At 47.4% G+C, this 24,729-nt stretch overlaps 1 protein-coding gene across 1 annotated transcript in view; it reads left to right on the forward strand.

Moving 5' to 3' along the window:
• The window catches only part of cttnbp2 (cortactin binding protein 2), a 44,728-nt gene that overhangs the window by 8,820 nt on the left and 11,179 nt on the right, over positions 1–24,729 (forward strand). Inside the window, exons 3-7 of the mRNA XM_084477653.1 lie at positions 15,892–16,122; positions 19,436–20,927; positions 22,767–23,114; positions 23,339–23,438; positions 24,146–24,296. Of these exons, the coding sequence (XP_084333779.1) occupies positions 15,892–16,122; positions 19,436–20,927; positions 22,767–23,114; positions 23,339–23,438; positions 24,146–24,296 (2,322 nt within the window). The remainder of the gene's footprint in view (positions 1–15,891; positions 16,123–19,435; positions 20,928–22,766; positions 23,115–23,338; positions 23,439–24,145; positions 24,297–24,729) is intronic.

Raw genomic sequence — 24,729 nt, forward strand, 5'->3', positions numbered from 1 at the left:
TTTCTTCTTCTTCTTTGCACACACGCATAACACAACACACACACAGCTCTGATCCGTCAACTGCATAGCAACCAGACCCCCCTCCCTCCCCTTACCCCAGTCTCGCATAGCAACGGAGTGCTCCCTATCCAGGCTCCCATCTCAAGTTTCACTACCACCCACCGCCAGGCTGCTCTAGAACGGTAAAAAGAGCCCTCTACCCCCCCACCCCCACCCCCCCCCACTCCCCTCCAAACACACACACACCCTCACCAACACCCTCCCCTCCTTGCCCTTCCTCTTCATGTGGGGCAAAGTTGTGTGTGTGTGCATCTCTTTAAATGGTTGTCTTGTAGGGTTGTCAGTCAAATGGAAGGGGGGTGTGTGTGTGTGTGTGTGTGTGTGTGTGTGTGTGTGTGTGTGTGTGTGTGTGTGTGTGTGTGTGTGTGTGTGTGTGTGTGTGTGTGTGTGTGTGTGTGTGTGTGTGTGTGTGTGTGTGTGTTGGGGTGGTGTAGCAGCATCCTCACTTGGAAGCATGGATGCTCGAGATGAGCTTAGCAAGTAGGTCACAGCAGGCTCGCTCTCTTTATATCCTCCGTCTCCCCCGCTCTCCCTGTCCTCTCTCTCTCTCTGTCTCTTCAAATCCTCCCTCCCTTCATTCTGCTCGTTATGGTTTTCAGTGTCTGTGTGTGTCTTTAGTACTTTTTCTTTGCGCAAGCGAATTGATTGGTTATGTTTTTGTGCGTGTTTACCCCGTGTCACTTTAAATGAAGCGAGCTGAGCTGCTGAAATGGTATCATGTTGAAATAATATTGTCTGGAAAGAAAGAAAGGACATTTCTCTTAATTAAGGTTTTAAAGAAAAATAATACAATGTTACTTAAGCCATTATGAATATCTTTCAACTCTTTTCTACCCTCTTTCCTTTTCCCTCTCTTGGGATCCGGCCCCAACCGCGGCAAAATGACTTGCGGGACAAAAGGCCCGACCGAGCCCATCTGTGCGAGTAAAAAAAAAAATAGACTAGCTCCCGTCCGTGCAAGATAAACAAGACGCAAGATCAAATGCCCACGAAGTCAATGGCGAAGCCCGTAGTTCTGCGTACTGAGCTCCACAGTAACGCCACCCAAACCCCTCTTTGCCAGATAGAAGGAGAACAGTCATGATAGCACAAGTATGATGTACAATTTATACCTACAATTACTGCGTTCTTGTGTCTGGGAATCATCGCAATGCACTCGGAGTATGGCTAGGGTTCTCAACAGCCTAATTCATTATTTATCGTTAGTTGCTATAATTATATAATTATAGGTGAATGTCGTTGTTGCCATTATTATTATATCCTACCTTATCCCCTACTAAATAGTGTAAGCCTTTCCCTTTGTAACCAAACTGGTGCTGTCAGTCGCTCTCACGCACGATTCAGCTCTCACGCACGATTCAGCACTCACACGAATGGATGACTCTGCTCTCTTGATATCTCTGCTGCTTGCTTTGGCCTGATCTTTGATGGGAGTTCAAAGTAATGTGGAATGCACGCACACTGTGTCCCCTTTGAGATTTATTTTGCTTTTGATCAGACAGACAATGAATTTCCTTTTTTGAGTCATGTTTGTCTTTGACCTAATTCACTCAATTGTCTTCAGAAGATTTTCTAATCAATTGGAAAGCTCTTAACCAAACTAACCAAACGAAAACCATTTCCCCCGCTTGCTGTTTTTGATGCTCTCTTACTCTCTGCATCTGTCCCTCCTTTGTCTCTTTTGTCTCCATCTGTCCATCCTGCTTTTGGTCAGTCTGGCTTCTGGGAAATCAGCTGACTGTCTAAAACACAGCCAGGCTTCCAGATCAATAACCCTGACTTGACCATTGGGGGGGGGGGGGGGGGGGGGCCTGTGTGTGTGTGTGTGTGTGTGTGTGTGTGTGTGTGTGTGTGTGTGTGTGTGTGTGTGTGTGTGTGTGTGTGTGCATTTGACTTTGTGTTACTGAATGTCTGGGTGCCTTTGAATAGCATTTCTACTCATAGTTCGATTCTGAGTGTGCACATGCATCCAGTTAAGACCTGCCCATCTTCTTCCACCAGCCAGTTAATGTCAAGTTGCAGTAGGGATTGCTGAATTCTGACCGTATCGCCGTCCTCACTGCCTCGTTGCCAGTATTTTCGTTGTAGGGAATGAAGCGCATTGATGTTGATACAACTCTGTGGGACTGTGACATGTTGAAGGGATTAGCTGGTTGAATTCAGGACACATCCAGGGATAACCACAGGTTAGAGGACAGATGCAGCGGCCAAGAAAAGCTGCAGTAGTTCGGGGGGTCTTTGTTGTATAGTGAATTACAGAAGTTCAGTTGGGACATCATCAAATGTCATAAATTTACCTCAAGAGTCATTGCACACTAGGGGAAACCATTGTTTAACACACCCACGGCCTTTCAGAGGTGAACTATCTACAGACTCAGAAAGTCACTCCATAATTCCCTCTAATCAGTAAAGGTGGATGCGCTATGCAACCATCATAACGGTATTATCGATGCCGTTTGTCTTTCACAGTAGCACACAGTGGGGGCGGTGAACGTGTGGTTTAGGAGTGAAAGTGAGACTGCATGCCAGAGGACTGGAAGTGTGAGATCATGGGAAGAGGAGATTCATGCCACTGTAAATGTCAAGAAACCGCCTGGGTCTCTCGCACAGCAGACGGGCTGCCAAACAACCAGATGCACACATTCCTCCGCTAATCCTGTGATGCTATGCTTACCGGAACAGTCATGGGGGTAGAGGCAGGCTGTGTTTGTGATCTTGACACATGCATTTCTATTGTTGGACCCGCATGATGTCAGTGGCAGGCCCTTAATGGCATATAATATAATATCAATCTGCGTCTTTTCGCCCACACGTTGTCAAAGGCTTCATTCCAACAAAGTCGTTCATTGTTCTGGTGTTCCGGCTAGTATTGTGAACAATTTATTCCCCCTTGCACATAAAATCGAATTATGAAATGAATTACCTGCTGTCATCTTTTGTGCTGTACAAAAGCTAAAGAGGAAAGGGCAAGGGATCATTGATAGTTCAGTAGGACGTCGCATGTCCCGACATTTGACGGTCAAGTCAGCCAGCCAGGAAGCTTTTAACGGCACTGCAGAGATGTACAGACAACAGAGACAGACCGCCCCTAGCAACAGCCACTGAGAGAGACGTATGGTGTGTTGAACTTGGACAGGAGATGAAAAGGGAATGCGGTGCTACAATGAAATGAAGTAGAACAATGTTTGAAGTGCTGATTAGTTCCCACGGCAGTGCTGGACCTCGTGGTCTGGAGTCCAACCCATGAATATACTGTGGACTTCCTATGTGGCCTCGCAATGTGGTTTGTCTCATTCTACAGGACTTACGGTTATTTAAATAGTCTGACTTCTGGTGCTCTTCCTGTGGCTTGACAGGAAAAGGTAACCTGAAGCAAATCTTCTCCCCCACTTATCCCTGGAAGAAACTCACTCAAGACAAGGAATTCCAGGACGATGTAGAGGCTATTCTTAAACTCTTGTGTTGATATTGCTGATATGCAAGCAAACACCGGGAATCCAGGTGTCCGGGTGCAATCTGAGTAGCTGGGCAGCCATACTTCTATCTACGTCTTCTCTAGACAGGAAGTCGAGACAAAGATGCTCCCTGTTCTGCCCTCTCGGTTGCATGAATCAGACGCTGTTCTATGTGCAGCGAACAAAAATGGCTCTGCTAAAATGAGAGTATTTCAAGTAGGTTTTTTTACCCAAACCTACGTGTGTGTGTGTGTGTGTGTGTGTGTTACGAGCAGCCTGGCCAACCATGCCCCCGAGGTATCGGTTGCTTGTCAGGGCCATGTCCGGTTCTGAAAAACACAAGCCAGGGGCTCGGGTGTCTCTGTGGTGAGCCCCATAGCAAGAAGGTCTTGGTTTCAGAAACCCATTGACCCTTCACTAGGGGCCCTGCTTTGTGCAGCTTCTTGGATCTCCTACACATGAAAGACAGACTCTTGTCCTGGTCCTTTTTTAAAGAAAGCCTTAGGCCTGAATTGGATCAGCTCTTTAAGAAACGTCAGTAAGAGTTCAGTAAATAAGCCAATAGCACCATTGTTGTTTTGGAAACAAACAGTTGGAATAGGGGCTTATTTTAGCAGATTTTCTTTTTACAAGTGGGAATACATGCATTTTCAATTTCCGACATGATGCTATTTACTTCAATTAAACTTGATTGAATCTAAAGCTGCTTTCACATATGACCTCCGTCTTTTCTCCGCATTTGTGGAGCGGGAGGTTCGACTGTAAGGGTCATTCACACTTGTTCACACTTGATGCCCGATATGTGGAGATCGGTGTCAGTAGAATCTCCGGCTGCTCAAGGGGGGCGGGCTTGCAAGGGGCGGCACATGACGTAGGGTCGCAAGAGGCGGGATCGGGTTTGTTTTGGTTTGACTGCAGACAGGCAGGCAGAACGGGCAGAACTCATCGCAATCATGTTAAATGTTGCTGCAGCGATGCATATATTCCGTTGCATCCACAACATCCGCATCGATCGATGAAAGATTGGAGCATGAGTTACAGACAAATAGAAGAAACGATGAACAAGAAAGGTGTTGCGAACGACTGCGTTACCTTAGGAAGAGGGCGTCTTTTTTGGCTTCATTTCACATCTAACAACCACTGGGACAAATGTAGTTGATTTCTGTGTTTAACTGAGAAAACAGGGAGTGGAAGGACGGGACCCTATAATGTTCAGCTAATAAGCTGATTATCGATTAGGGTGCGGGTGCCACTCAATGACATGCAAACATAGACCAAAGCGTCATCAACACGCCAACTGGTGTGAAATGCCGGCATCCTACTGCTCATTCACATATAAGGTAATTAGCATTTCCTCCGGAGAACATACTACCTAGGGGGTAGTATTTTTTCAGGAGGTCCAACGTCAGGATATGTCATTCACATATACGCCACCTCCGTAGAATAGACAGAGAATAGATGGATGCACGTCAATATGTGAAAGCAGCTAAAATGAGCTTTGTTAGTATAAAGGACATCGTCCAAAATATTACCTGGTTCCGATTGCTGAAGACTAATATCAGAATCTATAAACACACAATCAAATGAGTTGCTTTAATGATCCCTATGGGTGGATTTGCCTACAGTAGTTACTTCCTTTAGGTTTAATCAGTCTTTTTTCAAATGTTCTTCAAAAACGCTCCCTTCTTTAGTTTTACTGGATCCCTTTCAGGCACTTCTTACTTCAGTCTTTCCACAGCGTGGTCTTTCATTCACTTGGGTGTGCGTTTTTAAACGGAGCAAGGCGTAATCACAGCATTATGGCGTGGTTCTCATACGAAGGCCTGTTATTTACACTAAAGGGAGAGTGGGTGGTAGGCAGGGAGACAAAGGAGCAGAACTACAATCAGAATGTGACATGGAATGTACAGCTAAAGAACCCTGTGAAGTCTGTTCAAATAGCTGCAAGTTCGTGTTTGCAGCTATTTATAGTCCAGTGCATGGTTGGTATGTTTTTTATGTGTAGGTAAGGAAGGGTTGGGATTTATTTGAGCATTTGGTTGTCAGTAGCCCTAAATTATAGTGTGTGTGTGTGTGTGTGTGTGTGTGTGTGTGTGTGTGTGTGTGTGTGTGTGTGTGTGTGTGTGTGTGTGTGTGTGTGTGTGTGTGTGTGTGTGTGTGTGTGTGTGTGTGTGTGTGAATACCTGCCCTAGTAGTATTTGATTTTATGTTGCTTATTGTGCACTCCGGTTAACAAACTGTATTTCTCTGCAGGGTTGCCGATGGTAACGGCGATGTAGATTGCATCGGCCTGTGTGTCTGTGGCATAATGATGGAGAGCATCTCACCAAATGTTCTGACAAGAGCTCTGTGACATTTACACCCACACATGCCAACCCGCTGTAGCAGTGGGCGGAGGGATACACTGAACTGAAATCCATGTGATAGAGTTCTTCTATAGCACCATCGTTTCGTATCCATCCTCTCCCCCCCCCCCACCCCCGGGTGTCCTTCATCGCTGTACTGTACTTCTCGCTGCCGGTACCAGTGCTGCTAGTACTGGGGTATGAGTTCACCGGCAGGCTCCAAGCCACAAGAGACTTGGTTAATATTGGGTGCCTTACCGGCGGAGGACTTTTGACTCTTGTTACACATTCATCCAAGGGGTGCTCTTTATTTATACATGCTAGCCGTTTATCTGTACTGTACGCAATAGAGGGCTGTGATGAGATGAACTCCTGAATACAAGCCTGTGGACTAGAACGTGTGTGTGTGTGTGTGTGTGTGTGTGTGTGTGTGTGGTTGATTTCACCAACTGCATCATGAAAACCTTGTGATTATTTTGCCATGCATCTATGTTAACATGTGTGTTTGCGCTAAATATGTGCTTGCAGAGTTTATTTCCAGCTTAGTTAAATGATCCTGATAGAAAAATGCTGACACAATGGATATCCAAGACACACCACGACACTCACTCACTCACCCACACAGAGTGTGTGTGTGTTATGTAACACATGTGTATCTATATAATTTATGCACACACACACACACGCACACTGTAATGGGTTCCACCCACACACAAATGGTGGACTAGTTTACAATCCAACCATGCTCCACAAACATGACTCTAAGACACACACGCACGCACGCACACACACACTAGCCCTATCAGATGGGGGCCAGTTTAGTGTTGTGGCCCCTGGGGCGAGTGTGGTGTATTCAAGCGGAGGCTCCGCATCAGTGTCCTGTGGCATTAAGGACCAAAATAGTCGAAGAAGCTGACTCCACTGGCAAGGAACAGCCCCTCCACACTGCCCCCACATTGGTGTGTGTGTGTTTGAGAAACTTAAAATTGTTGAATGAACTGTTGACAAATAATGTCACTGGTTTATATTGTGTGTGTGTGTGTGTGTGTGTGTGTGTGTGTGTGTGTGTGTGTGTGTGTGTGTGTGTGTGTGTGTGTGTGTGTGTGTGTGTGTGTGTGTGTGTGTGTGTGTGTGTGTGTGTGTGTGTGTGGCGAGCTTACCTTCCAAGTGCAGTTAAAATGAAATGCGACTCTCGCTCCTCATTGAGCAATTCTTGTCAGGGGTTGGCCTTGTTTTCATACAGAAGCCGTGAAGGCCCCCCTAGAGATTATGTATTGTTCTGTGTGCGTGTTTGGACATGTGGTATCGGGGGCTTCATCAAACTTTCATTTCAAACCGTCAGCTTGAACTCATTAAACATGAGAGCTGCAAGTACACAGCATTCTGGGTAAAAATACCACTCCTCAGCCACTCAAAGCCTTCCAGTTTCCAGTCTGCACAGTAACATGCAAATGTTCCCTGAACGTAAATAGTGCATATGAGGCCACCTGTCCCATGCTGCCTAGAACAAGCTGGTGATGAATGGACAACGTAGGGTCATGGGTGTCAGACTTTATACCACTACGGTTAAAAGTGTTGAACCTTTGGTTCAAATGTGCATTATAACCTGAAATCCAACTGCCTCCCTCCAATATGCCTGCAAGTTGCCTGGACATCACACAGCATGTGTTGCACACAGATAATGGGTCAAGTATATTTATTGCTCATTAATTGCTTACTGAGTGCAAAAAATTTTTTTCTCGCCTAGTTATGTCTTTTCTGGACCAGGAATTGGCAATTAGAGACAACGTTGGATCTTCCCTTCTATCTTCGTGCTTATTTGCTGGTTGGATTCATATCTATATCATAGTGTCGATATTATACGTAGTTATTATAAGTTTAATATAATATATATAAGTTAATATAAGTTTAAGTAAACGATTCACTTTACAAAATGTATATACCTTTTAATTTTAGTGCAATATATTTGAAAGTGGAATGGAAGATATCCCTTTTTTGTTTAATAATCAAACACATCACAGAAAGTAATTGCACTTTCTGGACATCATTTGAGCCAATCAGAAATGGCAATTACCATTCACCGTGCGTCACCAGCGACGGCGCTGTTCCTGCAGTTCCAATATAAGGGTTATGTTCCTTTTAAGTAAAACCATGAAATACCCTGGCTGGTTCACATACTTTTCCCCCTTATTTACCTTGTAAAACCGCAATTCACCTGATAATTGTCCAGTACATTGGATCTGCCATGCTAGCCCAGAGTGTCAAACCACAATTGTAGTTGAAGCAGACTTGAAGCACACTGGCAGTGGTAGCATGTTATGTAAGGATGTAAGGCCTGCTGGCTAATGGCATTCATTGTAATGTCAACGCTTTGCTTTCTGCTGATACAGCTGGCCCCCAGGTTGGCTATGCTTCACCCAAAGCACTAAACCACTCTTGGTTAAGAGATGAAAATAAACACAACTGTTGGGCAAACGTCCCACAAATTCTTGCCTGCCTTTGTGAATAGCCAACATTGAGGGATAATAATTTTCAATGATGCTCTAATTATATGGTTGACTTGACTTGAGGGACTTGAGAGAGTTACTACTACTACTAATAGTTGTGGTTCAGTGCGTTTTCCCCGAGTTCTTGACCTGACAGTAGAGGGGTATGCATTACCTCAAAGAGTGATTATTCCGCTAAACAGAGTATTACTACCCTGCTAATTTCTACCTTCTGCTAATCGAGCAAACTCATCTATTTCAGCTGATGGAAACAAACTTGCTTGTTATAAAGTCACGCTGGTTTTATATTGTAAGACGGTCTTATAATACTACTGCATACCTCAAGCATACTGAGGTTTTTCCATGACTATGAGCGGCCACTGCATTCTGTTGTCTGTAGAGACCCTGATGGTCATACCTTAGGTCAAATAATTACCATAGACAATTTAACTGTAAGCAGCAAATCTCTGTATAAACCGTGCGAGGTGGCGGTGAGGACGTCCTTTTTGGTCCACGCCGCAGTTCACACATGGCAACTATAAAAGGAGGTTTGCCTTAAGGCTGAATGTTGTCATAGTCATGGTCATTATTCACTTTGGGTTTACTGTTGTCCGTTCTGGTCCAGAACTCCTTCCATCCATCCGTCTTCTGGCTCTCTCTAGTCCCCCTCGCTCTTGCTCTCTCGCTCTCTTGCTCTCTGTTCGCTCATTGTTCTTCCTCTCTGCTGTGTCTGGGTCATCAGTGTTTGCTGTTTCAGGCTCTCTCCATGTCTCCGTCTCCCCTCTCTTTCGTTGGCTCGATGCCTCCAATTTAAACATATTGTTTCAGACCTGTTCAGATCAATCAAGCCCATATGCCATTCCTACTCTCCGCCTCCTACTTACTGTGCTGCGCCCTCCCTCTATGGCCTTTATTCAATCAGATCCTGATGCATTTATTGATCCCTCCCGCAGTGTGAAGTCCTCCGAATTCTGAAAAGGGCTGCATGCCTCTGTCCTTCTCCCCTCGCTCTCTCTAGCTCTTTCCCAGTCATTATCTGGGATTTTTTGGGTTGTCAATACGTAACAGCAACACATATTCATGTGATTTATGATTTCTGAATTTATGTATGTGTAAACATTTCCACGTGTGATTTGTAACCAGGCCATACACCAGCATGTATGCTGAAAGTCTACAGTTGTTCATACAATATCAGCATGTGAGAAATGGTGACCCATGAACGATTTGTTACAGTTGTTACTAGAGGAACAGGAATTATGCTAATTGCAGTCAGACTGGGATGGGATAATTGAATCTGGCGATCAGATTCAATCTGGAGTGGGCGGCTTTCTAAAAATACTCCACACGCACTGAGCTCTGCATAGGCTTTTAAGCAGCAACCTTGCCTCCTTCGTTTACTGGTCAGGGATAGGGCTGCAACGATTCGTCGACGTTGTCGACAAAAATCGTTAATAGAAATAGTCGACAATGAATTCCATTGTCGACAATTGTCGCCAGACGTGTTTTTCCAACGGAGTGAGGCATCTCACTTCATTACAATCTCTGCCGAGAGTCGCACATGCGCAATAGCGTCTCTGCCGTGCAGTAACATATACAGAAATGGCGGAGTCCTACACAGCAGCTACGCGTACCAAAACTTCTGAAGTTTGGGAGCATTTTAGCCTGGATACGGCGAATAAAAAGATTACTTGCAAGGTTTGCAAAGCAGACCTTGCATATTACGGCAGCACCTCGGTGATGCATGAACATTTAAAGAGAAAGCACGTCGGACAGTTGATTGAAACAGAGTCTGACTCGCCTCGGTAAGATTCAAGTAACATTCAAGCCAATATGTTTTGTTTTTCAAATAAAATTATTATCTCTGTGGATAACCGCTCGTGCGGTGTGGAAACCGTGTGCTTAAATCCTTCCCAGCGCTTCATCCGAGCAGTGTTTTGTAATAACGCCATTTAAAATAACGGCGTTAGGTATGCCATTATTTTTTCAGTAACGGGGTAATCTAACTAATTCATTTTTCCGTCGTTACAACGCCGTTACCATTACTGACAGTTAAATGCGGTGCGTTACTATGAATTGATTTAATAAACTGTGCAATCCGAACGCACCCCTGGCTGCACACACAAACTGCTAGTGAGGAGACCGGGTTTAACAAAGAGATAAGCGATTATGATTGGCTAAGGCAGAGTCGTGTTTCATGGTAGCCAATCGGAGCCAGTGTTTTTACACACAAGCCAGGATACGCGTGCCACACGCACACATAAACACCAAACAAATTCAACGAAGCAGTAGAAATGGCGAGTCCGGAGCAATCCGATGAAAAGTTTGCATTTTCAAGGTGGAGATATAAGCACTACTTCAAATTCATTGAGGTCAAAGGCAAGAATGTGCATGTAAAGTGAAAAGTGAAAAAGTGCATGTAAATTAAAAATTATGTCCAGGAGCAAAGACTTTGTCGACATCCGTTGTAAGCAACTCTAATTTAATGAAACATCCCACAACGACACACGCATCTACAAAGCTACTTTTTTTTTTTTTTTTTTACAGTAACGCAAATAATTACTTTCCCTGGTAACTAGTTACTTTTATTATAGAGTAATTCAGTTACTAACTCCGTTATATATATATATATATATGTAGAATAAAAGATGCATTTTTCATTGAAGTACCCATCTTTCTTGTGTTTATTATCATTTGCCACATAATTAAAGCAACCTCATGCTAAATTTAAGTTTAATTAGTCGACTAATCGTTTCAATAGTCGGTGACTAGTCGACTATTAAAATAGTCGTTAGTTGCATCCCTAGTCAGGGAATTATTAAGTTCTAGTTGGACAACATGGGTACATCCAAGAAAAATCATGCTATAGTTCCTAATTAAGCTTCAAAGGTTATTCACAAATAGTTAATAGCGGAGTGCATAGCTTTGGCCAGGCTTGGCCAGGCCTGCAGTCTCCGCCACTGTACAATAACCTTTAGAAATCCCTGTTGCGCATGTTCATTCCAAGTTCGCATCCGTATACCAATTGAGGCCAAATTAAACGGCATGTTTGAATTAAGGATATTGTCTCGGCTGTTCTTTATTTTGGGCTGTGGGTACAGCAGGCAAGATCAGCTCGACTCGCTGTCAATAATTTCAAAAACGCGCAACTTCAAAAATTAAAAAATTAACAAAGATGTCTTCTAAATTAAGGAAATGATACTGGGAAACGAATAAACCATTATAAGCAACAAGTGAACTTAATAAGCGATCTAAATACTTTGTTTTCACCTTAAATATGCGACAGATGTAATTAAGGCAACCTGGTCTTACAGGAATCCATGAAATGAGTCGGTCTATGTCCCGTTTACAAAAAATAATGCCAATAAAATGTTTGAATATTAAGGGCTGCCTAATATTCGTTCGAATATTATGCATTTTTTTTAAATATTCGAAATATATTCGAATAACGAAGTTCGGAGTCAAAACCCTAGGCTACTGTGAATATGTTTCTAGTTTAAATAATCACTTCAGGTGCCATTTTCACATGGGATGCGTTTGTCACGATGCATTCTCAATGGAGAGGCGAGCGGGCATGCGAGGAGGTGCAGCGTCCTGTCAGTTAGGGGCTACAGTGCTCCTAGTGAAAAAAGTTAGTCTGGAGCCCTGCTTTAGCTAAATTAAGTCAGGCAAACAATTAGTGGATGGACTGTGGATCTTCTAAGAGTTGTTGGTCTACAGTTTGATGGCCATCTCATATTGATCCCCTTGTTTCTGTCTGAGTACTTTGCTGAAGGAGGGTTTGTTGTATTGACATGTTAGCGGTTGCGGTGAGTCTTGGCCTTGCTCCATTCTCTCTAACTCTCAGCGCTGCAGCCATGACACTGTACCACGTACCTTGTCATCTGCACAATACCTTCTGTTCGTCCCAAAGTCCACTTCGGATGGGAGGATGCCTGAGATCCACAGCGGTTTTCAGCCCACGAGGCTTCCGCAACGTCCTGTTGGGTGACACTTCTGTCTCTGCATGGTTGGTTATTTTAATGACTTAATGATGGCTTAAACCACCTACCCTGCTACACCGCTACAGCATGCCATTGGAAGGCCTATTTGGATACACACAGACCTAATGAAGGTCAAACGTAAACGGTTAGCTGCAGACATTCGATCTTAAGCGGCCACTTCCTGACCTTGCACATGGAATATCTGTCGTGTCACTCCGTGGACATCATCTGTTTCCCAAAGCACATTCAATCCTGCGAATAGCAGTCTAAATACATCCCGGAGCAAAGCAACGTGACCAAGAAAATCGTTGGGAATCCGCTAAAGCTGTCTTCCCACAGAAAGCGTGGCCCAGACACCAATGCGGTGTGACTGCCGGAACGCCTGCGGTGTTTAGCGAGACACCTTCGGGGGCTGGGCATTAACTTCTTCAGTCTGTAACCCTGAGCGCATGATGCTGAGCGGGATCACATTACGGCATCATCGTGATGCGTTTCCTGTGTGGATGGATCCCCAGAGAGTGGTTTCAAGGTATTAGGCTGAAAAGTCTCTCTGTTCTCAACTTCTCATTATCTCGTTCCTCCTCTTCTCTTGAGTTGTGAAATGCGTCTGTGCTGTTGGATGTTGGTCCGGTACCAAGGGGCTGGAATATGATATCGTATCTGGGAATGTCCCTAATAGTCTCTATCTCTCGCTGCCAGCAGAAGACTTGGACCAAGTCGAGTTGATACTGTTGTTCTGCGGCCTGGAAGGAAAAGTATGCCGGGAACATGGTATTATTAACATGCCGTTTTCCTCTTCTGTTACTCACTTGGTAATCCTCCTGTCCACCATAAGGATGTAAAAATTATATCATATCATTATGCACTTCAGAGGATTTCCTTTAATAGTAGGGAGCAATATTAACTATACAGCAGGAGATGACAGATTTAGGGGCGGACCGTGGAGGTGGTGTAGTTTAACATATTATTTCCTCGTTGTCGTCACAGTCGCGCCAACCATTGGGATAATCCCCTCGCCAGGATTTAGCCTGACGACTGCACTATAGAAGAGGGCTGGCGCATTTGAGGTCAGAAGATTTTGGGTTAGGGTTTCATGTGTTACGTGTTGTCACAATATTGCACATTAGGAAGAGTGCTTGGGTTTGGCATCCAGCTTCCTGTTTTTAAAATCAACATTTGGGGCAGAAGGGGTTATCTAATAGACCACCATTTAATGATACATAATCATGTTAATATGAGCTCTCTTTGCGTCCGGGTCTGCTGATTAAGTTATTGTGGCACACTAAGCAATTGGACACTGGTGTAATATTCCTGCAGAAATTAATAGAGTGTGAAGATCCTTATCAAGTTAGTGATTCTTTAGCCTACACAGCTTGGAAGGATCAACATTGTGGCCGTGTTTCTATTCCTCACTCTGTTGATTTTGGCCACGGTTCCTATATTCATGTTATTTTTTTACTTTTTGTTAAGAAAGATTATTTGCCCATTGAAATAATTAGTTTTTCTTTTTTAATAATGAGGAATCCATACTTGATCCATATGTATACCTACATATTACCATGTAGCCAACTAGATTTTGCATAAACGGTGTTCATGGCTGTTGGTCTATTCTATTGTTGGCATCGCTTTCACCTTGCTGACGATCAATAGAGGAATCAATATCATTAGGGTCAATGGAATCCATATGGTTGCTAGGGCAGATTCAATTGACAATGGAGTGACCCGTGATCGCTCGCATCCCCGGACCTGCCCACCGAGAATTATCGACATCAGGAAACACCGGGCATATGGGAGCGAAGACGGATCAATGGCACGTTGATTACTTAACACAGGCTATTGCACTCAAATTAGTCTTTTTGATTAGCAAAGCAGTTTGCCATTTAAATTGTTACACATTTTAAAGTGTGTAATTTAACCAGAAAGAAACTTGATAATAACTTAAAGGACCTAATAGCTTGAACTGTATGAGATGGAAAATGCATATCAAACTTGATCTAAAAAATGTTTTTATTATGCTAAATATGTAACGACATCTCCATTGCACAGCCAACATTTTGCACGAGAAGTAGAAAGAAACCTCGCTAGTGAACGCTAGCCACAGGCATTAGCCATGGAAGTAGGATTGAGAAGATCCAAGCTTGCTCTTCTGTGTAAATATTTAGAGCTGGAGATACCACAAGGTGAAGAGAGAGCGAGAGAGAGAGAGAGAGAGAGAGAACAACGGCGGGCTCGTGTGTTGACGCCTGCGCCTTCCAAGAGTAGTCCCAGAGCGTCGGGAAGCTTTCCAAATATCTCTCTGACACGAGCCTACTGCTCACCATGCCGCCCCACTGAATCATGGGAGCTGGAGTGCTGGCTCAACCTCCTCAATTAGCTTTGTTGTAAACATGTTTGGCGGAACCAGTAATCATGGTGGCCTAGCTCAGGCAGGCCACAAGGTAGCCTAGGTTTCAACTGTTGCAGTTATTTTTGGTGTGTGTGTGTGTGTGTGTGTGTGTCTTCTGTCTCTTTCATTTTCTTGGTCTCTCGGCCGGTGGTGTGTGTTTATCATTAACTCACAGTCAGCCACTAGAGTAATGAGATTAACTTTGAGGCATAATGGTAATGAAACCACGGCGTGTGCATGCATATGCTTGTACAGGTTTAGCTAGTAAGTGTGCGGTGCTTGTGTAGTTTGGTCATATAGGAGGTGTGTGTGTGTGTGAGAAAGAGAACTATTTCCTTTTTTGGCAATGTAGTTCCTTGTGTTTTACTCTGTCTGCCCCCCCCTTCCATCCCATAATACTGCCACGTCTTATTAACCCCCCACCCCCCCATGTAATGACTTATCCCCGTCCCTGGTTGTAAACACACTCCTTCATGTCCGTGCAGGACCAAAGACATTCACCCAAATAGTTGTCCATATTACATATGTGTGCACCTGCCTTTGTTTATGTATTAAAAGATGTGTCTGTCTGTCTGTCTCACAATCTGCACAATGTATTGTACGCGTCTCAATATGTGTGTAACTGGATTCAGGGACAAGGAATCTCTCAGCATTGGGATATTGAGCTGGTATACTAGTAGAGCTTGATAATATTATTTGGACACATTTGACTTACTTTTGTATGCTTGACGCGGTTGACGCGGCAGCAGTTACATGGCTAACACAGCTTGGTCAGTCAGTAGTCAGAGATGCTAGGCTAACCAAGGCTTGCATACGCTAGGCTAACCATGATGGCTTGCATGTGCTGGGCTTACCCGGGCTTCTTCATCCCGGCTACCGAAGGCAGTGTACAACAGATGAAATAAAATGGCTTCCAGCAAACGCCCGACATCTTGCTAACATGATGAATCCTACCACTGCGATGACGATTCAGTTCCGTGTAACGTTGTCAACCTCCTGCTGGGCGCCAGGTCTCCACTGGCTGGTACTCTGAGGCAGGTCGCAATGACATTGATTCCAGACCCGGGCTTTTTATTTATTTATTTATTTATTTCTTCCCCGTGGCATTGACTCGAGTGACAACAAGCAAAGTAATTGGATTTTCTCTCTCCCCCCCCCCCCCCCCCCCTTACTTGACAGGCGCGGAGGAAGGAAGTGTTCCTCCAGGAGCGCTACGGACAGTACAGCCTGACGGACCCCTTCCTCGCGCTGCAGAGGGACTTTGAGGGCCGGGCCCCGGGGCCGGACAAGGACCGGCGGCCCCTGGGGTCCAGCCCGGTGTCGGTGCTGGAGGCGGTCATGGCCCACTGCAGGAAGATGCAGGAGCGCATGTCGGCCCAGCTGGCCGCCGCAGAGACCCGGCAGAAGAGGGTAAGGAAGAATGTGTGTGTGTGTGTGTGTGTGTGTGTGTGTGTGTGTGTGTGTGTGTGTGTGTGTGTGTGTGTGTGTGTGTGTGTGTGTGTGTGTGTGTGTGTGTGTGTGTGTGTGTGTGTGTGTGTGTGTGTGTGTGTGTGTGAGATTCAGAGCTAGCTTCATTGGCGCTCTGGACGCTGGCTAGTAGCTACCCACTGCCAGACCCCTTGTTCAGTTGTGCCCAATATCAAGTTTGTAATGGAGCTCTTGGCAGCACAGAAAACACAATCAAATAAACAATTTCACATGATTCCCTTGTTTACTATGTAGCACACAAACAATTGAATTTCGCCTCTTGTTAACATGGCAACCTATTTAGAACCAAAGTTGGATCCAATCTAATAATTGTTTCAGAATCATATGATTTGGCTCTAATATGTTTCCACATCCAAGGAATTTGACCTGGTTCTCTCTTGCTCTCAGTACACAATACCACAACAGAAAGGAAGATCAGGTTTATATCCCGCTGGACCGACCCACTGAATATAGCCCCGGGAAACCACAACATATAGCTTCTCCTTCATGTTCGCTAGAAACTAGCGTTGGGAGAAAATACAATCCAGCTCTGCTATTGGTGTCTGCTTCGGCACAGACATTTGTGTTTTTAAAAGTTGATAAATTCTCCTCGTCGCTGCTTCTCTGGTGACCGCCGCTCCTTGTCAGTCGTCACCAGCACTCGTTGAATATGAACGGCTGCTTTTGCTGCACATGACTGTTTTGGTGTGACCGCACAGTAAGGGTCTGCGAGCCCTGCTGGCGCCCCCTGTTGGAGGCCAGAGAGACCCGACGGATGTTTCACTGTTCCATAGTCCCTCTGCAGGGCAGGGATGTTAAAAACATAGTGTCATCAACGTAGAGTTTCGAATGAGAGATTGCTGTTGACAAACCCTTGTTCTCCTCGACCACGTGCATTTGTGTCACTGCTGGTGGGCATTTTAGGAAAATAATGTGTTTTTGTGTGTCAGGATTATGGGACCCTGATTAATCATGCAGCCAGATGTCCATTTCTTTCTCCCCCTCCCTCCCTCCCTCCCTCTCTCCTTCTCTTCCATCTCTATTGTCAAAATATGCCAAATGCGATGACTGAAACACATCAAAAAGTTTATCTGTGGCCAAGAGGCTGATTGTGAGGGGTGATATATGTCCAGAGCCCCGTGCCTCTCTGTTTATTGGGTACATCAACAACTTGCATCCTGTTGGTCTTCCCTGAAGATCTTCACAAACTGCCACTGATTTGCTACCCGCCACTTCCTTTCATCTGACTACGATGGTCCAATCAGGACATTGAAAGAATAAGTATTCAGCAGTGATCTGACTACCCTCCCCCCCCCACCACCACCACCACCACCACCTTCATCCACTGATCCCTAGAATGCACAACGATACTGCTGTTGTCATGGCAACGGGCCATCGGATTGCAAAATGGTTTGCAGAACCGCTGTGCTTAATGACCTATCACACACACACACACACACACACACACACACACACACACACACACACACACACACACACACACACACACACACACACACACACACAGGAGGTATGGTTTGGGGTTTCATCAGTAAACACGTGGCTACGTTTTGGTATGGGAGTGGTCACACATGCCAGCCAGGGAAAAAAAAAATCTCTGCGCTAATTTTAGCCGTAAACCCGCTCGCCCACGCTCACCTCCTTTCACTCTCATACACATTAGGGAGAGCCCCGGTTCTGGTGCTACCCCGAGAACCACTGTCGGCCTTGTGTTTTGTACCTCCAAGAGAGGTGGTGGCCCGGTGCAGGCGGTCCTAATGGGGCAGTGGGGAGACACACTCCATCCAACCAGCTGTTGTCTATTAGTTTGAAAACGCTGTGGAAAGCAATGGATCCACAGAGCGAGGTGGTGGTGGTGGTCGTCATGTGTTCCCGTCCGTGTTGTTGAGTCATTGTCAAGCTCTTTCCCCGCCTCACCAGGGATGCAAGAGTCCCTGGGTGGTAGTCCTTGTTTGCAGGTGGCATCGTTCTTCTGCTTTGGAGTCCGTAGCCCTGGTGGAACAGCAATGCATTGTCGTGAACGCTGCTGCTGAACGCTGCAGTAGAAAACGTACATGCATTTCTGCCCCACTGGCACATGCCTCTGTCCCTGTGTTCCCAGGCATCTTTTGGGTTGATTGTTAGGCATCCCTGACATGATTCAGCATCTCCTCTATGATAACAAAGAAGTAAAAGAAAACTCTGTCTGCAACTACTCTTATGCTTTGTGTTCTGTCCTAGCTGAAGAAGCCCTTATTCACATCCAATTATCTGCTAGCTTTGGCACCAGCTTCTAAACGACTAGCGGACCTGCTACTGCCTGGTCACCTACAGCCATGCTGTTGGCCAATGGCTTTCTCTCAACCTGGAAGGCGAGCAAAGGGGCTGATGTTTGGAGAGACTTGCCAGTTGCCGGACCAGGAACGGTCTCCCATGTAGCTCAGTTGTCCCAAAAGTGTGGCTTATGTGGCGCGTCTGATCAGGATATAGGTCAGCTCTGTTGAAACCCAGGCCCAGATTTAGGCCTCGTTATCAGAGTGTTTTAGCCATGCCGAGCTAACAATAGTCTCAGTGCTCCAGATATAGACACTGGAGCTACGATGAGTCAATGAAATTCAACCGCATGAAGACGGCAAGCCCTGTGAATAGACGACACCAGTTTCCCAATCCCTGTAACAACCCAAACTCTTTTTTTCAAGCATGCCATATGCAGCAATCTATTCTTATAATCGCATGACTTTCATTTTTAATGAATACAAAGGCTGAGGAAGAATGATGATTAGTTATTCGTAAATGTACAAATCTCTTCAATTGGGTGGTATATCTCAGAGCAGTTAATGGGAAACACGCAAGAAACCACATTTACAATCCAATAAACGATACAAAATGTCCCCTCTGCTGTGTTACAATACAATTGGGACACACACCATCAGTCTGTCTGAAATGCTGTCTTTTCTCTTGTAAAGCCCAAGAGAAGAGAAGTTCTCTTTGTATATTTCTCAGAGGATTAGATTGTTCAGTCGGTTAAAGCAAACTGAAATGAAAACAAGAATAGTTGGCATGTTATATCCACATGAGCAAGTACTCTTATTTTCTTACTATTTACTTTTTACAAGTTTTTCTCAAAAGTGTGTGTGTGTGGCACAGATTCTCAAGCAATTTAATGAGGAAGAACGCAAATCTTTGGTGCGCGTGCGCGTCTTTCATGCCTAGCCCTGTTTGACCCATGTTTCTCCCCCCCGCCCCACCCTGCCAGCTGGAGATGGAGAAGCAGCAGCTCCAGAGCCTGGAGCAGGACCACCGCAAGCTGACGGCCCAGCTGAAGGACGAGCGGGAGAAGAACAAGCACATCGTCATGATGCTGGTGCGCGAGTGCAAGCAGCTGGCCACGCGCGTGGTGGAGGAGTCCCAGCGCTTCGACGAGCTGCAGGCGCGCCTGGACGGGGAGGGCGGCGCCTCGGCCCGGCTGGGGGAGGAGCTGGCGGCGGAGCGGCAGCGCGGCCAGCAGATGGAGGCCAAGATGGAGAAGCAGCTGTCGGAGCTGGACACGGAGCGGGAGCAGCTCCGCGCCCGGCTGGGCCGCGAGGAGACAGAGTGCCTGGGCCTCCGTCGGCAGGTGGAGCAACTCAGGACTCAACAACAGGCGGACGCGGGCAGTGCCGCCTCCACCGCCGCCGCCGAGGAGCCAGAGGCCGCCACTACGTTTTCCCCAAAGCCTCTCTGCTCTGTCGGCGTGGCGACGGAGCCCATCAGCTCGCGGACTGCGTCCTGCCAGACGGACCCGCCGCCCGCCGAGGCGGACGGCCCCAAGAAGACGCCCCTCAGCATCCCCGTCAAACCCGGCGCCGGCAGCTACGCCGGCCTGAGCCTGCCCAAGTCGGGCGCCCGGGGGATGGTGCACAGCAGCTCGGGGGGGCTGGCCCAGACGGAGAACGGCGCGGAGGGGGGAGGCGGCGGCGGCGGCGCGCAGCCCCATGGCGCGCCCACCGGCGTGAGCCCCCGCGTGCAGGCGGCCCGCTACAAGTTCCAGGAGCAGGACCAAAACGGCAGCGCCTCGCAGAGCCCGCCGTCCCGGGACCTCTCGCCCACCAACCGCGACAACTTTGTGGCCAAGCAGCAGGCGCGCCACACCGTCACGCAGGTCCTCTCGCGCTTCACCAGCCCGCCCGCGGCGGGGGGCAGCGGCGCCGGGGGCCGCCCCGGCCTGCCCCACTCGGCCTCGGAGGGCGGCCCGTTCCCCGGCCGCCTGGGCCACCCCATCGGCCTCAAGTCACCGACGGTGGCGCGGATCGACCGCGGGAACCCGCCCCCCATCCCGCCCAAAAAGCCCGGCCTGTCCCAGACCCCCTCCCCGCCCCACCCGCCCAACAAAGTAGCCGGGGACAGCGGCCGCTCGCCCGGGGCGGGGCTAAAGCCGGCCACGCCCCAGCTGCCTCCAAAACCCGCCATGGACCTGGTCCCAGCCCTGCCGGCCTCTCAGGTGGGTGCCTGCTCCCCGGCCCCTCCCCCGGCCCCGGGAGGCGGGCCCCGGCGGCGGCAGCAGCAGCAGCAGCAGCCGGCATCAGCATGCGTAGAGTGTCCCCCCGTCATCTGCCCCCCCGCTGCCACCGCTGTCAGTAGTCCCTCCATACACCTCCCTTCCTCCTCCTCCTCCTCCTCCACCTCCACCTCATCCGCATCCTCCACTAGTGCTCCATGCTCCTGTAGCCCCAGAGCCCCAGCAGACAGCCCCCTGGCACCAGCATCAGGTAAGGGGGCTCCACGCTCCCTCTCCCTCCCCTTCTCCCGTCAGCCCACTCTTTCCTCCACTCCGCTTTCTTCCCGAGGGGCTAGTGTAGCCTAGCACCGGGTAGCCTAGCACTGGGTAGGCTAGCATCGATGTCGCTTAGCGTTGGGTAGCCTAGCACTGGGTGGCCTAGCAGCGGGTAGCTTAGCACTGGGTAGCCTAGCATCGGGGTAGCCTAGCACTTGGTAGGTTAGCATTGGGTAGACCAGCCACTGGGTAGCCTAACATTGGATGTTTTTTTCCGGCAAGGTGTTAACGCCGCATGGTAATCTTGTCCAAGCACTGGAACGTAGAGCAGAATAGTACACAGATCTGCCCCGTGTCGCTCACTGACACGGCCTCCAACCACCTCCGGAGACGACACCTCTCCGTCTCTCTCCCTCTCTTTCGATCTCCCATCGCTCTGCCCCGCGCCGGCGGCTAATCACGCCCTCTCTCTTGGCGCCGTCTGCCACGCTGTCAGTTTAGCCATCTCAGCATCCATATATAAACATGCACACGCACATGTTGGGCCACACGTCGGCCATCACCTCATCCGCACCCTGGAAGCCCTCCAGATTCTCCATTTCTCTTCTCCTGATTACTTTGGCTGAAAAAGACCCCCCCCCCCCGTCACGAACCCCCCCCTACCCCCCACCTTCCGCTGGCAGTCCCCCTTACTTTCTGAAGCTGATGCCAGAGGCGGCTCTCTCTTCCCCTTTTCCATTGACACCGTTCAATAGCATGCTGCGACCTCACTTCCCGCACCCTTCCTCTCCATCTTCCATTCACCCCTCGCTCCTGACCCACGAGGACCGTTTGGCTTGTGGTTGTGGTGTTTTAGAAGCCCAAACGGTCACACGCTTAGATCTTGCGGTGTGCGGTGTGTTGGGATTTGTCCGTCTCACTGTTGACCGTTTGGTTTTTGTTAATTTAGATGTTGTTGTTAAAGACGTTAACTCGCACTATTAACCTCTTGGTCGAGTTGATTTGCTCTGCGCCGTCGCTGCTTGGTGTCTCCTGGCTAATCTGAATGCCTGTTCACTCCTAAGCACTTTTTTCTTTCGACGCACTTTTAAACAGCTTATTTTAAATTAACAAACTAATAGAGGCAACACTGCGCTGTGTGATCTAATCTAATGACTGCATTTGTTTTACAATACTGTTTTTGTTCACTAATGATCCCACTAGCCATTAGCTTAGATAGATTAGAACTGAGAACAAGAACTAGCTCTAACTAGGCTAAAGCTTAATTTAAGGCCTCCATTTCTGCGCTTTTTTTTAAACTGTGTTTTGTGTGTTGTATTTGCCATTTCATTGCACACGCTGCAAATGGATTGTATTTTTGCATGGATGATGTGTTGATACTAAGGACTGTATCTAACGGTTTATATTATAAATGTAAATCTCCCCTTTCAAACCAAATTACACGATTCTCTAGTCAAAATTGAGATGCCCAAATTTGCTGCCAATGATATAATCTAAGAAAGTATAACTCGATATTTATACCAAAATTGTCCCCATAATGTGCCCATTATGATTGCCGATCAATCACTTCAATGTATCGAACGATCAAATAACTGCTCGAGCCGTACGGACACGTGTGTGTGGACCTCAGGTGTTTGTTTTCTCTCACCTGTCCTCCTCGCCCGCCCGCCCGCTCCCTCTCTCTCTCCCTCTCCTTCCGACGCCTCCCGTCCCACCTCAGATCAAACGGCATTTCTAGAAAGCTCCTCCTCCTCCTCCTCCCCCTCCCCCTCCTCCTCCTCCTCGTCTAACCCCTCCCCACCCCCCACCCCCACCCTCCCGCCCCCTCCCGCAGGCTGGCGTCCCTCCGTAGCGTCCTGCCGGCGGCGGCGGCGCGGCGGCGGCCCTGCTGACCTGGACAGCCGGAGCCCCGCCCTCCTACTGCAAGCTGCTTCCCAGGGAAACGTCACTTTATTGTCAATGCTGCTTGACCCCCCCGACTCGACCGAGACCCCCCGACACGACCGCCCCGCCGCACACGACCCCCACCCCGACGCCCCTTACCACCCCGACGACGACGACGGCCCCACCCCCTCATCCGCGGAACCCGAGCCCCACCCACCGGACTCTGAGCCGGGCCGAGCCCCCCTGCGACCGCTGCAGGACTCTGCCCTTGCTGCTGCCGCCCACAACGGACACACAGGTACCCTGCAGTGTGTTTGTTCTCAACAATCCTGTTGGGTGTCATTTGAATCATGGCTGTATTGTGTCACAGGCTCCCGGTTAATGCTTTTCTGCCTTTAAACACAAGGGTCTTCACATACTCATCGTCCTAATTCTGTGTCTGTCTTTGTGTGCGTGTGTCTGTGTCTTTGTGTGCGTGTGTCTGTGCCTTTGTGTGTCTGTGTCTGTCTCTCGCTCTCACAGAGTGTGTAAAACTGCTCCTCCTCTCGGGAGCGTCTACTGACTTCACAGATGAAAATGGATTCACGCCTCTACACCTCGCTGCTGCGCACGGCCATCGCGGGTGAGCTGGGGACACACACACAGACAGACAGACAGACAGACAGACAGAAAGCTCTCCAGGAAAACAAATGTGTTACATATCGTATGAATATGGTTGGCTTGCTATGGATATTAAATTAGATGATTATCTTTTAAATAAGCCTCTGCTTCAGAATTTAATACTTAATGGATATTAAATTATAGCCATCTACTTATGAATGTAATACTTGATATTAAATATAGCCATATGATCATATTATAAGGGCCACGTTCTTTTTCACTAAGTAGTCCCCATGTGTATCATCGTTTCTGTCTCTGTGCCACACACGCAGGATTGTAATGGCTTCTGTTATGAAAGTGTCGACTGTATTGGGGTGATTTCCCTGAGCTAAAATAAGACCCGTCTAACGCCGGGAGCCTGCTAGTCATGTTGGTCAACAGAATGGACTCTTTCTGCAGCTGTCCTGGGATATTCTTACATAAACACCACACAAAACATCACAGTATTATCAATAGTCATTTTATAACGTGTCAAAGACATGGAGAATGGCTAAATAGTGGAGGTCAAGCTATTGGTCTGGTTGAAGTTAAAAAATCTAACTTAAAGTGATAAAAAAAGTGTTAGAGAAATCTGGGCTTTGGTTATTTTACGTTTTTGAGTGTGCATGTGGGTGTGCGTACCTTGTTGTTCGTGTGCTTTTCTTGACATCCACCCCTCTCCTACCGTAGCTGTGTAGAGGCTCTGCTTGATGCCAGGGCCACAGTGGACCCTGAGGCCCCTGGGGGCCACACCCCCCTCTACCTGGCCAGCCAAGCCGGCAGCCCCAACTGTGTCAGGCTTCTGCTGGGCTGTGGTGCGGACCGTTCCCATACCACCACCGTAAGTCTCACCAAAACACATCACACAATGTAACCATGTAAACACAACACAACAAGAGGAATACGAAGGATTGAGAGCGATGTAGGGGATAGATCTTGTTACATACATGTTACTTATGTCACTTCTGGTGCGTATTGCAGAAGTCTAATTCGGTAATACAGAAGTCACAGTCATGAGTTCCTTTATTTAAAATACAGTTTCGAGGAGGTTATGTGATCAGCCCTTCTACCAGACATTTTCTAACAGTAACACAACTTGAGTTTGTTTTCACACAAAACGATATACACAATACACAATTGTTGGATGACCGAAGAATGGCAGATGTGATGTTTTGTTTTTGGGGCTCTTAGGATGGCATCGGCTCACTAATATGTAGTCTTGCTGTATTGCTATGGTTACCACAAGGATCTGGTTGCTATGGTGCCTTGACACT

The sequence above is a fragment of the Micromesistius poutassou genome (assembly GCF_964030765.1).
Source record: "Micromesistius poutassou genome assembly, chromosome: 13".
NCBI lineage: Eukaryota > Metazoa > Chordata > Actinopteri > Gadiformes > Gadidae > Micromesistius > Micromesistius poutassou.